The 16,285-nt window shown below is 39.6% G+C and overlaps 1 protein-coding gene across 5 annotated transcripts in view; it reads right to left on the reverse strand.

The window, feature by feature from the left end:
* Positions 1-16,285, reverse strand: part of LOC140204203 (probable E3 ubiquitin-protein ligase MID2) — a 243,237-nt gene that overhangs the window by 116,771 nt on the left and 110,181 nt on the right. For 4 of the 5 annotated variants that reach the window (XM_072270697.1, XM_072270698.1, XM_072270695.1 and 1 more), the window contains one exon: positions 835-1,550. In XM_072270697.1, the coding sequence (XP_072126798.1) occupies positions 835-1,494 (660 nt within the window). In that variant the 5' untranslated portion in view covers positions 1,495-1,550. The remainder of the gene's footprint in view (positions 1-834; positions 1,551-16,285) is intronic. The other variant, XM_072270699.1, reaches the window with a different exon arrangement.

Raw genomic sequence — 16,285 nt, forward strand, 5'->3', positions numbered from 1 at the left:
AATTTATACTGGCTCCCAGAGTAATCCCATCAGTCTCCTGCCCCCATTTATTTCTCTTGTTCTATCTTCCTTTTAAATCTCCCCAATTCTTCTGCCGCTCATCTGTGGTAGGGGTAATTTAAAGTAGCCTACCAATCATTATGCTTTTGGGATGTGGGAGGAAACTGGAGTACCCATTGGAAATCCACTCGGTTGCAGAGAGAATGGCAATCTCCATAGAGACAGCACGGTGGTCAGGATTGGATCTGCATTGCTGGAGCTGAGAAACAGCAACAGTAAGTGCTGTGCTGCTGTGCTAACCATCTCAAAAAGCTCCAAGTTTGTCCAATTCCCTCTAGGAAATACCTATGGAATCTGATTTTAGCATTCATCTTGGACTGAAGTAAGTAAAACAAAACTTAAGCAGTTCAGAGCTTAATTTTCTTAATTATCTATGATGTTCAGATGTTAGCTTTCTAACAATTCTGTTAAAAAGGGATATAAATTAACAGCAAAAATTGTCTTGGCCATCTCAGTACTCAATGCCAGTATTTGACTACATTATCTAGGCCAGAGTTCCCAACCTGGATCTACAGACCCCTTGCTTAATGGCATGGTCCATGGCATAAAAAAGGTTGCGTGCCCCTGATCTAGGCTATACTGCAATGCAGTAATTTGAAGTCCTGCATTGTTGAATTGACAATCCATTGGCATAGGATATATAATCAAGGTTCCGTCTATTTATTTCAGTGGCCAGTAAGAGATGAAATTGGAATATTAAAATTCTGTAAGAAAGGATGAGATTAAATAGAGCAAATAGCCTGGTCATTCATAGTGAAGCTCCATATACTGTACCTTAAGCTTGTCATATCTATCACTCAGTGAGGAAACCTGATGCTCCCGGTGACGTCCTACAAGTTTGCATAAGGCACAGATCAGCTGATCATCCGTGACACAGTACATATTCACCTTTTCATCTTCATGCTCCAGACACATTAGGCCACGTAGGTGGGAGTCCGGGGTTGGCTCTATCAGCCGGTGGCCAGTAAATGGTTTTTTGTTAGGGTGGGTGGCCCTGAGGCAACGGTCACAGTAGGAGACCTCACAGGTCACGCAGGTCTTGACTGCATCCCGTGGTGGCTCTTGCTCACAGAACTGACACTGGACCCTCTCTGAAGACATAGTGATGGGATCCTTGTACAGTCGTTCACGGCGGCATTCACTGGGGGAACTGGGTCCACTCAGTGAAGCTTTCTGAAAGCGATCAATAATGTTCTGCAGAGTTATATTCCGCTTCAAACCCTCCAGGCCACGGTGGTTCAGAGATATAACATATCGGCAAGTTGGACACTGGAAGGCAGCAATTGATTTGATGGTCTCGTTGGAGGTGCAGTGAGAGACGAGGATTCGGTGGGCGCAGTTGAAACACAAACTATGGGCACACGGCAAAAGCAGAGGGTCTTCAAATAACTCCAGACAAATTGGGCAGGTTAATTCAGATTCAAGTGTTTCCATCTTCAGGCAAAGCAATCTTGCATTATCAGTGTTACCCAGGGAAGCTGGTCAGCTACCTGTGAAAGAAGTAGAAAACCAGTGTGAGCTGATTGAATACTCTTTTAAAGTATGCCAGATATGTTTCCCTTGAATCAAACCATGACATTAAAAGGCAAGATCAATATTACATAGAAATTAATTGCAATCTTAACTCCATAGAGTCTTAAATTTACAGCACAGGAGGAGGCAATTTGGCCCACTATCTCCATGCTGCCTTTAAACATGAGTATTCCTACCTTGTAATTCATTGTTCCTGGCTAGGTCCATTTCTAGTGTTTTATGTAGTTCTAATATGATTTCCTGCTTGCCCTTTATTGACTATGTCTTAGACTAGATGTATTCCAAATGATTTCGTAACCACCTTTCCTGCATATTCTGTCATCTCTGAAGACTTGGAGAAGAGTCCAAGACTCTTTACAACTTTACAGTTCCCAGTATCCCATCATTTATCACATATTCTCTGCTTTGTTTGCTCTCTCCAAATGCATTACGTCACACTATTCTGCAATAAATTTCATTTGCTAGTTTTATAGCAGGCAATCTAGACAGTTAATATCTATCTCCCTGCAGCCTTCAACTTTCTTCCTCACTAATACTTCTAGGACTGGAATCATATGCACACCTCTTATTTAATCACAACCCACACACTTAAGTTTAAATCATTAATACATGAGACAAAAGGCAAAAGACTTAACAGATCTTCAGAAACCTGCTGCATATTACTTTGTAGTCACTAAAACATGATCATCCCTTAACAATAACACTTTGACTGTCCTTGTTTGTGTCATTCAATATTCTGCCCACAACTGATCTTTCGCTGATCACAGCATCCATTGCAGAAAGATTCAAGATTTTCAAAAGTGGAGCTAGTCAGCATTTTATGAAATGTCTATATTAAATCTTTCTCTGTATTTATAGAATGGGATAACTATCTCATTGTGATGATGATTGTTATTGCATCTGGTGAGAGACAAATCCAAATTTATATAACAACTTTTACTCTCCCACCTAAAGTATTTTCCAGCCAATGAGCAATAGTTACTCTAGTTGCCAGATTGAACACAGCATGCTTTGAAAGGGATTGTAGATTCTACTTTTGTAATGTTGAATGAATGATAAACAATTGTGGGATGAGGATCTGTGTTCAAAGACTTAATTCTACAGTGAAGGCTACAGATAAGTGTAGGAATCACTTAAGCATATTAAAACAGTTCAGCTAACAGTTTCCATCACAACTGGAAGAACAGAAATTTTTTCAGGAGCAAATATTAACTTGTAAAAATAAACACAGATTTTCTAATAAGCCACTGTAATGAAGGCCTTTAAAAATATTTTACATCACTATATCTTGCTCCTGTCCATTCTTTCCCAAATTGTTCTGTACTTCTAACAGTAATTATAGTATATTTTCAGATATTCACGCTTCTTTTAGAGAACCACCTCTGATCATTTGTATGGCAACCAAACTATCATAATTTGAAAATTTAGTGCTGTACAGCACTATAAGATCTTCTATCGTAATAAGATGCAAAATGGCTGAGAAAATAACTCAGAATCTGTCCTGTCATGTCCTCTCAATTCTTGCACATCTCAAAGAGATAATTTTCATTCCACTAAACTCCTGTGAGTGAAAGAAAAAACCACCATCCCAGGGGTCAATGTAATGAATCTATGCCACACTAATCTAGGATTGCTCCTCATGTGTAAAGACTCAATCGGAAGACAGTACTGCAGATGTGCTTTCAAATTCAGCAAGGCTTCCTTGTGTTTCTTTACTCCAGAAGGCTGACAACAGAAGTATATCATTTTAATTGTTTACTGAACCTGTATGCATATTTTCTGCACTCCCTTTATACGTGACACTTTACCTGTTCCTGTTTTTTCTATTCTTCTCACCAAAGTGAACCACCTCACATTTCCTCACCTTATTTTCCATCTGTACTATTTTACTCACTTTCTAAACCTTTCCAAAGCATATGAATACTTCTCAATGCTCGTTTTTGTACCCATCGTTGTAACAACATCAGAAACAAATTTCAGTAGTTGATCTTTTCATCTAAATTATTAATATAAATTGTGGAGAGTTGATTTGCTTTGTTAATGACAGCTCCACAGTTTCTGCTCTTGTCAGATGCCAAATTATTATGATTATTTCTACCTCCTTCTTTTTCCAATACAGTCATTTGGGTTCAAGGGTAGTCTGCATCTAACCGGTTTTGAGATATCTGACACAGCTAATGAGGCCAAGGTGAGAACATTAGACTTCTCCGCAGATGGGTTAGGAGGTGCCTAGTCAGGTAGGTGCATGAATAGTTTGAGAGGCAGGACATTCTGTACACTGCTTATACAGGACATAGAACATAGAAATCTACAGCATATTACAGATCCTTCGGCCCACAATGTTGTGCCGACCATGTAACCTACTCTGGAAACTGCCTAGAATTTCCCTAGCACATAGCCCTCTATTTTTCTAAGCTCCAGGTACCTATCTAAGAGGCTCTTAAAAGACCCTATTGTATCCACTTCCACCACTACCGCCAGCAGTGCATTCCACGCACCCACCACTCTCTGTGTGAAAAACTTACCCCTGGCATCCCCTCAGTACCTATTTTCAAGCACCTTAAAATTATGTTCCCTCGCGTTAGCTATTTCAGTCCTGGAAAAAGCCTCTGGCTGTCCACATGATCAATGTCCCTCATAATTTTATACACTTCTACCAGGTCACCTCTCATCCTCCATTGCTCCAAGGAGAAAAGGCCAAGTTCACTCAACCTATTATCATAAGGTACACTCTCCAATCCAGGCAACATCCTTGTTAATATTCTCTGCAGTCTTTCTATCGTATCCATATCCTTTCAGTAGTGAAGTGACCAGAACTGAACACAATATTCCAAGTGGGGTCTGACCAAGGTCTTATATAGCTGTAACATTACCTCATGGTTCTTGAACTCAATCCCATGGTTGATGAATACTAACACACCATATGCCTTCTTAACAACACAACAGCTTTGAGTATCCTAGGGACACGGATATCAAGATCTCTCAGATCATCCACACTGCCAAGAGTCTTACCATTAGTATTATATTCTGTCATCAAAATGACCTACCAAAATGAACCACTTCACACTTATCTGGGTTGAAGTCCATCTGCCACTTCTCAGTCCAGTTTTGCATCCTATTGATGTCCCACTGTAATCTCTGACAACCCTGCAGACTATTAACAACACTCCTAACATTTGTGTCATCAGCAAACTTACTAACCCACCCTTTTACTTCTTCATCCAGGTCATTTATAAAAATCACAAAGAGGAGGGGTCCCAGAACGGATCCCTGTGGAATATCACTGGTCACTGACCTGCATGGACTTCTGAGTGCACCTGATACAATATCATCTGAATACTCTTTTTCCACTTTGAATGATCATTGGCCTGAGACAAGTCATTATATTCCAATATCAAATAGCACAAGCTATCAAGTCAAATTGAAGTATTAAGTTAAAATTGTAAACCTGCTAACAGTAGCAAAAACACATAACTTATTATTCAGTGAGGTACAAAGAAACATGATCAGGAACCATTCTGAAGAAAGGTGATTCATCTGAAAAACTGTGTTTTTTTCCCCCCACAGATGTAGCCCAACCCAAATATTTCTAGCACCTCCTGTTGTCATTTCAAACATGCGGCAGTTATTTTGCTTTTCCAATGTCAGTCTTATGTGTTTCAGTCAGGATGTTGACAGTCGCACAAAGCCCATCCAATGCACTTTTGGGTTTGAAACTGAAAACTGCTGAATCACGCTTCAGCAATCACGACTACAACAACATCTGAAGTAATGATAGGCCAGGACAAAAAAACAAGGTCCAATTCCCTTGCTTTCTCGGTAAAATGACCTGTTAGCATTCAGTGAGTAATAGCCACCTGAGAGAATAAGGAAGTCAGTGCTGTAGACCAGGACCCCAGCAAGGAGAGGGCAGTTTGCTCCAGAGAGCTCGCGCAAAGTCGCCAGTTACCGGCGCCATCTTTAACAGTTGGAAGTGCCTCTGAGGAGAGGTGCAATTTTAAAGGACAAAATTAGAGGAAAAGACCACCAAATTATTCAGTTTAACTGACCAGTGATTTAGTATCCATGTTGACATACTTTCATTAATCCCATTCATCCATCAACAACTCCCTAATAAGAAGACAAAGTTAAATGGAACTAGAAATAAGGGAGCACTTACAAAGAATATAAATGAACGGCAACAAAGGTATTACAGGAAAAGATAAAACAGACAGAAAAGTTTTTGTTTTGCATTTTAAACCATTATTGTTTGACAAGACACAAATTGACATCTCCGTCTCATATGGATTTCCAAATAATCCGACTACCATCTCCAAAGTCAGCACAAATAAAGAACTCAAGATTATAGTTAGTGTATGCTGAAATTTATGTAAATGTGGTTTCAAATTGAGCAGGCTGCTGGTTATCTTTTGCACTTGAGTGCCTCTGGCCATGGGTGAGAATTGTAGGTCTAGAGTATTTGTCGGTAATGAAAAATATGATGGCAACCAGATGGTTTAGTGAAAGAAAACACTCCTCTGTGATCTTCAAAGCATTGTTCCAGTCGAGGAGCTCTGGTTTGAAAGGCTACTTTGCTGACAGCTGCAGGAGTCGCATGTGAAGCGGAATTGATCCATTATTAAGGCTGATCACATTATATAGCCTCCCAAATTCTATTTCCATTTTCTATTGAATTGCCAATTTTATCATCCCAAGTCTTGAGAAACACCGATGTAGAAAATATTATTGTGGTACTGTGCAAAGTAAGGTTTTGACAATGAGATAAAGGCATGTTTCTGTCCGATGCAGATGCACCTGACATGTAAAACCACAAGATTTGTAGAATGATACTCTATAACTAATCCACATCATGCTGTCATGGGAATGCTTCATGAGGTAACATGAGAGTGAGCATTACTTTGCATTCAATCAAAGCTATATATAGCAGTGCTCGTAAACATGGATATATGAATCTATCATTACATTATGATGATGATAGACTCAGACGCTCCTGTATCAGTAGGCTAAACCCAGTAACTCTCTGTTGTAGGAAATCAGGTTCACGGGCTTGGTGGGTGTGGTCTGAAGACATTACCAGCAAGTCAGCTGTTCACTTACAGGAGAAGACAGACACTAAACATTCAGTAACCCATTCAAGTTACACACAGTGGGAAATGCTTACCCAAAGTGTATACCCAGGCCCTCATTACTGCAGCACACTTCCACTGCTTATTGTTTCCACAGCACTAGTTACTACTGTCCCAGTCCCCAGGGAGTTAAAAGAGAGCGCATGGTTTCCGCGCACCAGATTTAAACTCTATTGGTGCTGTAATGTCATCAGCTAAACAGTAGCTAGTGGGAGGGGCTGCAATGCTCCTTAAATGGGCTAATCCCTAGTTGGCATGGGGGAAGCTTTTGAAGAACAGGGAAGATGGACACTTACTGCAACATTCTCCCACACATTTCAATGCTTTAAGCTAGTAAACAGCACAACATTGACCAGATCCTCACTAAAAAAAATGGGAATCAGAATGCTTACAGGTTCTCTGCAGATTTAGCTACTTACATCAGGTGATGTAATTGGCAGGGAAAACCTCACATCCCATGCATTTTACTAATATTAAACTACTATAAATACAATCTAATTGCGAGTCAGTCCATATCATGAGATAATTGTCTGTATTCTTGTTTATGGAGGGAAAACAAAACTCTCTCTAAATTCAAGGTTATGCATTTCCTACACTTGGATCATTCCTGTGAGGTTTTCTACATTGAAATTTACTTAGCCTCAAAACAGATTTGAAGATTGATCAAAATTAAAACAGAAAAGTTGCTAGCAGTCAACCATGACAATGATGTCTTTATCTCTCCTCTTGGGTATGACACATGTAGTTAAGCTTAGTTAGTTCATGTGTGAAATGCTCCTCAGTACCAACTAGCTTTCATCAGTAATCAGACCTGACTTCAAATGGGATCAGAAATTAGCTCACGCCTGTGCACAAAGTTGCCTGTCATTTTGCAGAAAGAGGAAAAGACAGCATTTGTTCCATGATAGTGACTGAAGAACACAAGTTCAAGAAGAAGTGAGAAGTATATTACTCCACTTAAGATTAAATTAGAATTGGAAAGGTAATAATTATTTGATAAATTCAGTCCATTCTATATTCAACTTTATGCATCAGAATCAAATTAGTTCTGCTCATTTAGGCTTTTATGAAATGGAATGCACTGGAGTTAAGGTGCTGTCTTAGTGATGTTCCCATTCCTTCACCAAGATTAAAACTGAATTGGGAGCATTTACATGATATGATTTAGTAGAAGCTTTACTTCACAATGACCATACGTAACCTAAATAATAAGTAATAAATTAGTGAGCAATGTCATTCCCCAGACTAGAGGACCTCCCTCTTAAAACCATATTATTTATAAGCCCACCATGTATATTTCCATAGACTGCATTACAGACAGCTGCCATACTTAATATTTTAAACAGCATGAAATCTACAAACCCATTTCCAGGTTATCAGGAAAGCAACTAGCAATGAAATGGGGAACTCGAGAGAAACATTGTTACTCAGGTTAATAAGAGTGCAGAACTCTTTCTTGGGGAGTGCTTTGGGTGAACAGAGTAAGTGCATTGAAAGGGAGGCGAGTTACACATTGTATGCAGAAAGCAATGGAAAATTATGTGAATAGAAATTTGAGAATACTTAAGTGAAGCATTCAAGTCAGCATGGACTGGTTCCACCAACTGAACTGTGTGTGCTGAATGCACCATGAAGTGCTGCTTTTGTTCACAATAGAGCATCAAATCAATAATAGACCAGAACCTTTTACAGAGAAGCTTGATTTTTTTTTTGTTAAGCAATGTACCACTTTGTAATGTTTCTCAAAACTATATCCTAGTTACCAGTGCTTATCTTCCAATACTGAAAACAGTACATGAAGCCAAGTAAAATTTTTATTCCAATCTCGAGAAAATCCTAGCCTGAATCCCAGAGGGAGATGAACTAATCTTCTGAGTGATTTTAATGGTGACATCAGAAAAGGCATAATTCTTTGGCAAACTGCAATTAACAAGGAGGGATCAGTTAAAACTAACCCAGTACAGTTCTCCTGACTATATGTTTAGAACACTGCCTTATCATAAACAACAGTCTATTTCATCACACAGACAAATATGGGATCTCATAACATCATCCTTGACTGTGGCACAGTACCTCGCGGATAATAACATACAGTGCCTATAAGTAGTATTCACTCTCTTGGAAGTTTTCATGTTTTATTATTTTACAACACTGAATCATAGTGCATTAAACTTTTTGACACTGATCAACAGAAAAAGACTCTAGTGTCAAAATGAAAACAGATCCCTTCTAAGTGATCTAAATTAATTAAAAATATAAAACACAAAATAATTGATTGCTTAAGTATTCACCCCCCCCCCTTAATATGACACCAAATCATAACTGGTGCAGCAAATTGGTTTTAGAAGTCACATAATTAATTAAATAAAGGTCTGTTTTTTAAGACCTGTGTTGAGTCCAGGTGTTTCAATTGATTATAGTGAAAATACACCAGTAACAGGAAGGTCCAACTGCTGGTGAGTCAGTATCCTGGCAAAAACTACTCCATGAAGACAAAAGTACACCCCAAGCAACTCAGTGAAAAGGTTATTGAAAAGCACAAGTCAAGAGATGGATACTAGAAAATTTCCAAGTCACTGAATATCCCTTAAAGTACAGTTAAGTCAATCATAAAGAAATGGAAAGAATATAGCGCGGTTGTAAATCTGTCCAGAGCAGGCCATTATCAAAGACTGAGTGACTGTGCAAGAAGGGGACTAGTGAGAGAGACTACCAAAAGACCCAAGACAACTTTGGAAGAGTTACAAGCTTCAGTGGCTGAGATGGAAGAGACTGTACATACAACAATTGATGCCCGGGTGCTTCACCAGTCACAGCTTTGTGGGGGAAAGCCACTGTTGAAAAACTCACATGAAATCTCAGCTGGAGTTTGCCAGAAGCATGTGAGAGATTCTGAAGTCAGCTGGAAGAAGTTTCTATGGCCTAATGCAACCAAATTTGAGTTTTTTGGCCACCAGACTAAATGCTATGCACATCAACAGAAACACACCATCCCTACCGTGAAGTATAGTGGTGGCTGTATCATGCTGTGGGGATGCTTCACTGCAGCAGGTCCTGGAAGGCCCATGAAGATAAAAATAAATGCAGCAAAATATAGGGAAATCCTTGAGGAAAGCCTGATGTAGTCTGCAAGAGAACTACGACTTGGGAGAAGATCTGTTTTCCAGCAAGACAATGACCCCAAGCATAAAGCCAAAGCTACACAGGAATGGCTTAGAAACAAAGCTAGCATCCTGGAGTGGCCAAGTCAGAGTCCAGACCTCAATCCAATTGAGAATTTATGGCTGGACATGAAAAGGACTGTTCACTCATGATCCCCCTGCAATACGACAGAGCTTGAGCAGTTTTGTAACGGAGAACGGGGAAGAATTGTAGTGTCCCGGTGGGCAAAGCTGATAAAGACCTATCCACACAGACTCGATGCTGAAATTGCTGCCAAAGGTACATCTACCAAATACTGACTTGAAGGGGATGAATGCTTATGCAATCAATTATTTTGTGTTTCATATTTGTAATTAATTTAGATCACTTTGCAGAGATCTGTTTTCAGTTTGACATGCAAGACTTTTTCTGTTGATCAGTGTTAAAAAAAAGCCAAATTAAATCCAGTGATTCAATGTTGTAAAACAATAAAACATGAAAATGTCCAAGGGGGTGTATACTTTTTAAAGGCACTGTGTCCAGCAAATATGTTATGACCAGTACCTTACAGATAATAATATTATCCAAGCAAGCAACTGGAAGCCCTACTACATCATGACAAATGCTGGGTGACTGCTATAATGACTGTCGATAATTCACTCCATTATCTTCACAGAGCTGACCCTAAATCAGCAGTAGCAACATAAATGCTACCACAAGAAATTGATTGTCAAAGATCTTGAAAGGCTTGTAAAGAAAGCTGATCACGGTCAAGATGACAACTCTTAACCAACAGTAGCTGCTGTGTGCCATCAGTGTCTGGTATACACTAAAATCCACAATGAATGACATCTGTGAATAGTCTACTGACTTCTCTGTCAGAAAATGCCAATGATCTCCACCATCCTGTTTGTTTCAGAGACAGGAAACACTTATATCAGGCATCCCAAAATGCTGGAGATAAGTGATCAATACAAAATCAAAAAGCTTTTTGCAAAAGTCTTCCAATCTGTTTGCAGGATAAATGAACCAACAACAGGCTGAGGCTCAATGTTATGGGCAAACCACATTTGCAAGCCCAACACCAGGCTCCAAAGATGGATAATCAACTCTAAACTCTGTCAAAGGGAGAAATCACTTCAAATTTATCATCACAGCCTACTGAAAACAAGAAGTATTCTTGTGTGAGGGAATCATGGGTTGAAGCAACTCAAAATGGAAAAGGTGAATCCAGCATGGCACCGAGTACATCAATGCATTTCACCTGTCAAATGGAAAGCCAGTATAATCCAGAGTAGACCACATTATGCATCACCCATTGACCTGTTTGGTCAAAACACAACTGCTCCATCTGTGGAAAAGCCTGCTGGTCTGAAACTGCCCTCATCAATCACTTCAGAAACTACAGAACTGGAGTGGAATCAAGTTGTCCTCAAACCCAAAGAACTGCTTAAAAAAAAATGGAAAGATGCAACTTGAGTCTTGTATCCACCATTGTCATTAGTTCTCACTAGCATCCCTATTTCTGCAACTGTATGTACTTGCATGTTAGGGCCTACTCTAATATTTCAGAAATGTACTAGGCAAATTAGTCAACGATCTCCTATTGCAACTGCAATAACCTTCCATCTCTGATGTAATCTAGAAAAATTCAGCACACACCAAAAATACTAATATGAGGAGGATTTTGAGTTCAATTTCCAAAATAGATGTGTTTTCTGTGTTTTACAAAGAAGGCTGTGAATTATATATGTCATTCCAGTAATACTAGGGACCAATAAATCAAGATGTTTTGAAGGAAGGAAAAGAACCCAGAGAGTCATTAGCTCACCCTGGCCTAAATTACTTTGTCCAGAAAACCGTTGGCAAGTCCTCTCTAGATGACTAGAGTTCTTATTTTCTTTCCCCACCTGAAACATTTGGCACCTTCAGTGATCTCTTTTGTCACCTACTCTTCAGCAGTTTACTCTATGACCTTGCTTCAAGTGGGGGTAAGCTACGTGTACCCATCAACTTAACAGCAGAAAAAAAAATAAATCTTCAATGAAGGGACTTCAACCTGAAATGTTTATTCTCTATGTCTTCTCACTAATATGGCCTGACCAACTAAGTATTTCTAGCATTTTCTATTTTTAACTTGGTAGCCAGTTCTGCATTCTCATTTATGCTTAATCATGCAAATATTTCAGCTACCATCACTAGAAAGACTTTGATTGCTATGATACGGGACGGATTTCAATGACCATTTACTAACACCTTGGAGTGGTTTAACTAACAATGCAAAAACAATGATTGAATATGGGACATCTGGGTTCATAATCTCATTTTAATATAGCCATAACATTGACCAACTCATCCAGATTGGGGAACATTAATAACCTGCATGCAATAGAAAACATTTAGTAAAGGCCATTTGAACAGAAAGAGCAACACAGACTGAGACTTCCTCAGATACCATGCAAATATGGAATTCAGGATATAAACCAAATAAGAAAATATAATCCAATATCTTGTCTCCTTGACTAAGCATCAACTTCAGTGAAAAGCATGATGATTTCAAATTAATTCCTGATTTAACAGGCATATAAATATAGGTGTACAGACAATGCCAAAATGGAAGAGTGATTTACGAATGTATTTTGCAAAAGTGGAAGGATGATGGAGTTTTTCTGCTAACTCACTGTCCTTTCATATGGGATTTAGTTTCTAATCCAGCTGCACCTGAATAAACACACACGTTAACTATGACAATCCTTCATGAAATGATTTTAGTATTTTCCGAGTTCAATTTTGTGGACATATCCCATAATTTTGCATCAAATTAACACAATGTTGTCTGTGTCGGGCACTGGGTCAACTATCTAACTGAAAGGATACAAGGTTTATAAGATCATGAGACACAGAAGCAGAATTTGCCCATTGAGTCTGATCTGTCATTCTATTATGGCTGATTTATTAACCCCCTCATCCCCATTCTCCTGCATTCTTCCCATAACCTTTGACACCTTCATTAATCAACCTATTTATTTATTTAGACTTAGAGTGGAACAGGCCCTTCTGGTCCAACAAGATTCACCCCTCAGCACTGCATCTATTTAACATTAATCTAATCTCAGTACTATTTACAATGAACAATTGACCTTTTAACCAGTACATCTTTAGACTGTGGGAGGAAACCGAAACCCTGAGGAACCGAAACCCTGAGGAAACTCACATTGGTCATGGGGTGAGCTCTTACAAATGCTTTACAAACGGCATCTGAATTGAACTCCAAACTCTGGAATCCCTGAGCTGAAATGGCGTCGTGCTAACCACAATGTTACTGTAGCACCGATCAACCTTCGCTTTCAACAATGACTTGGCCTTCACAACCACCTGTGGCAATGACTTCCACATATTCACCACAATCTGGCTTCAGAAATTCCTCCTCACCTCTGTTCTAAAGGGACGTCCTTCTATTTTGAGGCAGTGCCCTCTGGTCCTAGGCTCCCCCACTAAAGGAAACATCCTTTTCGTGTCCACCCTATCTAGACCTTTCAATACATGATAGGTTTCCATAAGATCAGTCCTTATTCTTCCAAACTCCTGTGAGTACAGGCCTAGAACCATCAAATGCTCTTCCTACATTAACCCTTTCATTCCCTGGCTCATTCTTGTGAACCATCATTCGAACCTTTACAATGTCAGAACATCACAAAATTGCTCACAATACTCCTGGGGTGGTCTGACTAACGCCTTATAAAGCCTCAGGTTTATCAAGGGTTGGAAAATGGAAATATCACCTATAAAGGGAAGGAAAATTGATCTGTTTCTAATTCATGATGTTTCTACTCCAACCTGCAGAAAGAAGGTTATAAATAAGGCAATAGAACAGAAAGAGGAGAGAATATATTAATGCAACTTGACCATTTCTATAGCTCAAGTCCTGAAAAAGCTCTTACTCTGACACATTTGTGTTTTGATCCAAGTCAGCATGCCCAGTATGACTAAACTTTTTATATTCAGGATTTATCCATTGTTCAAAACTTTTCTTGCTGGCATCTCATTTTCTGGTGTTAAGTATACGAATACACTGCACATTTTCATCTTGGTTCTCAATTTTCAGCATTTAACAATGCCAAAGATATATTAGAACATGGAATGTAGAAGAATACAACTCAGGAACAGGCCCATCAGCCCACAATGTTGTGCTGAACCAGCTAAAAAGTAAATCAAAAACTAACCCCTCCTATCTACACAATGGCCATATCCCCCCATCTTCTGCACACTGATATGCCTATCTAAACGTCCTTTAAAAGCCTCTAATGTATTTGCCTCCAGCACCATACCAGCCAGCACATTCCAGGCATCCATCATTCTCTGAGTAAAAAATTATCCCATCACATTCCCTTTGAACATACCCCCTCTCACCTTCAATGTATGCCTCTGGTATTAGACATTTCTACCCTGGGAAAAGATACTCTCTGTATACTCTATCTATGCCTCAAAATCTTATAAACATCTATCGGATCTCACCTGAGTGTCCACTGCTCCAAATCACGTTTAGGAAATATGGCACTGGCATATTTTATTTATCCACTAGTACCTGTTCAGGCATATACTCTTGCATTTTCAGAATTATTAGGCTGATGATTACCATTTAAATCTCTGACTGTCACATAATCATAACCTATCCATAATGTCTATTAAATACCCAGTATGGTGCTTGCAACAAACAGCAATGTTTTGTGGGCTGCATGCAAAATTTCCAGATATAGTGCTTCTGAACTACTATCATTGCAAACTGCTGCTGCATTTTCCCTTTAAGTAATGTACCTCTAAACTGGCTTAACGAACTAGCGATTTTACAATCATCTGAAGAACTCAGTGGATTTACTCTCAAGAATGCAGGTAAGTTACCTTTAAGTGGACAAAGGCACATCGCCATGGCCAGAAGAGGAGGAGGAGGTGGTGAGGACTCTAAGCCAGACTGAAATGTAGAAGTATGAAACTTCCTCTAACAAATATCTTGTTAGCAAATGCACAGTCATTGAAGAACAAAACTAAGGACCCAAGGGCAAAATTACCATAGAGGGAAATGAGAAATTGCTGTGTTTTGTGTTTCATGGAGACATGGCTAACTCAAGAAATGCTGGAAATATTGGCCAGATCTGATGACTTCTCGATACACCAGATGGACCAGACTGCTGATTTGGAGAAGGCAAAAGGTAGGTGTCTCTGTTTTATGATAGGCTATTTGTGGTGTTCAGATCCAGTGGTCTTGTTGCAGTCTTGTTCCCCTGATCTGGAACATCTAATGATTATTCTACTTATCAAGAGTACTCCTCTGTGATCCTAGCCACAGTATACATAGTGCCTAAGGTCAATGTTAAGCGGGCCCTCGAGGAACTGAGTATCGCCACCAGCAACAAAGAAACATCCTACCTCTATAACTTTCAAATCATTGTCAGGAACTTCAACCAGGCTTAGCTGAAGAAATCTCTGCCCAGTTATCATTAATATGTCACCTGTAGCACCAGGGAACCCAATACACTCAACCACTGCTATACTATCTTAACAAATGCTTACCATTCAATCCCTAGACCACATTTTTGAAAATCTGATCAGTTAGTCGCCCGCCCCTTAACAGCATACAGGCAGAGGCTAAAGTGCAATGCTCCAGAAGTAAGGACAACAAAGCGGTAGTTGAGGGAGGCACAGAAGACGCTACGGGATTGCTTCAAGTCAATGTACTGGGCTGTGTTCAAGGACTCAATGGACCTGAATGAATATGCCACACTTGAGGACTTTATAAAAACAGTTGTATACGAGCGTGTCCCCACAAAATCATTCAGAATCTTCCCCAACCAGAAGTCCTGGATGAACCATGAGATCCTCAATCTGCTGAGAGTCAGATCAGAGTCATTTTAAGTCTAGCAACCACATAAAATACTAGAGGTCCATGTAAAATCTCCAAAAAGCTATTTCATATGCAAAGTGCTATTCTGAACCAAACATAAACCACCAAAGGATTCTCATCAGCTGTGGCAGGGCTTAAATGCTATCACCTCCTACAAGGTGAAACCAAGTGATATACAGTAAGTGACAACAACGTTTTGCTTCCAGGTGAACTCAATGCCTTTTATGCTCGATTTGTCCATTAAAACATGGAGGTACCTTCACAAACTCCCACAGCCCCTGATGACCCCGTGAGTGAAGTCTCTGAGGCCAACATGAGAACATCCTTCAGGAGGGAGAATCCATGGAAAGCAACTGACCCAGGCGGTGTACCTGACAGAGTGCTAAAGACTTGTGCTGATCAACTGGCAGGAGTGTTCACTGATATCTTTAAGCTCTCACTTTGGCAGTCTGACGTACCCACCTGCTTCAAGCAGGCTTCAAATATTCTGGTGCTTATGAAGAATGTGGTAACCTGCGTCAATGAC

Source organism: Mobula birostris, chromosome 10 (genome assembly GCF_030028105.1).
Source record: "Mobula birostris isolate sMobBir1 chromosome 10, sMobBir1.hap1, whole genome shotgun sequence".
NCBI lineage: Eukaryota > Metazoa > Chordata > Chondrichthyes > Myliobatiformes > Myliobatidae > Mobula > Mobula birostris.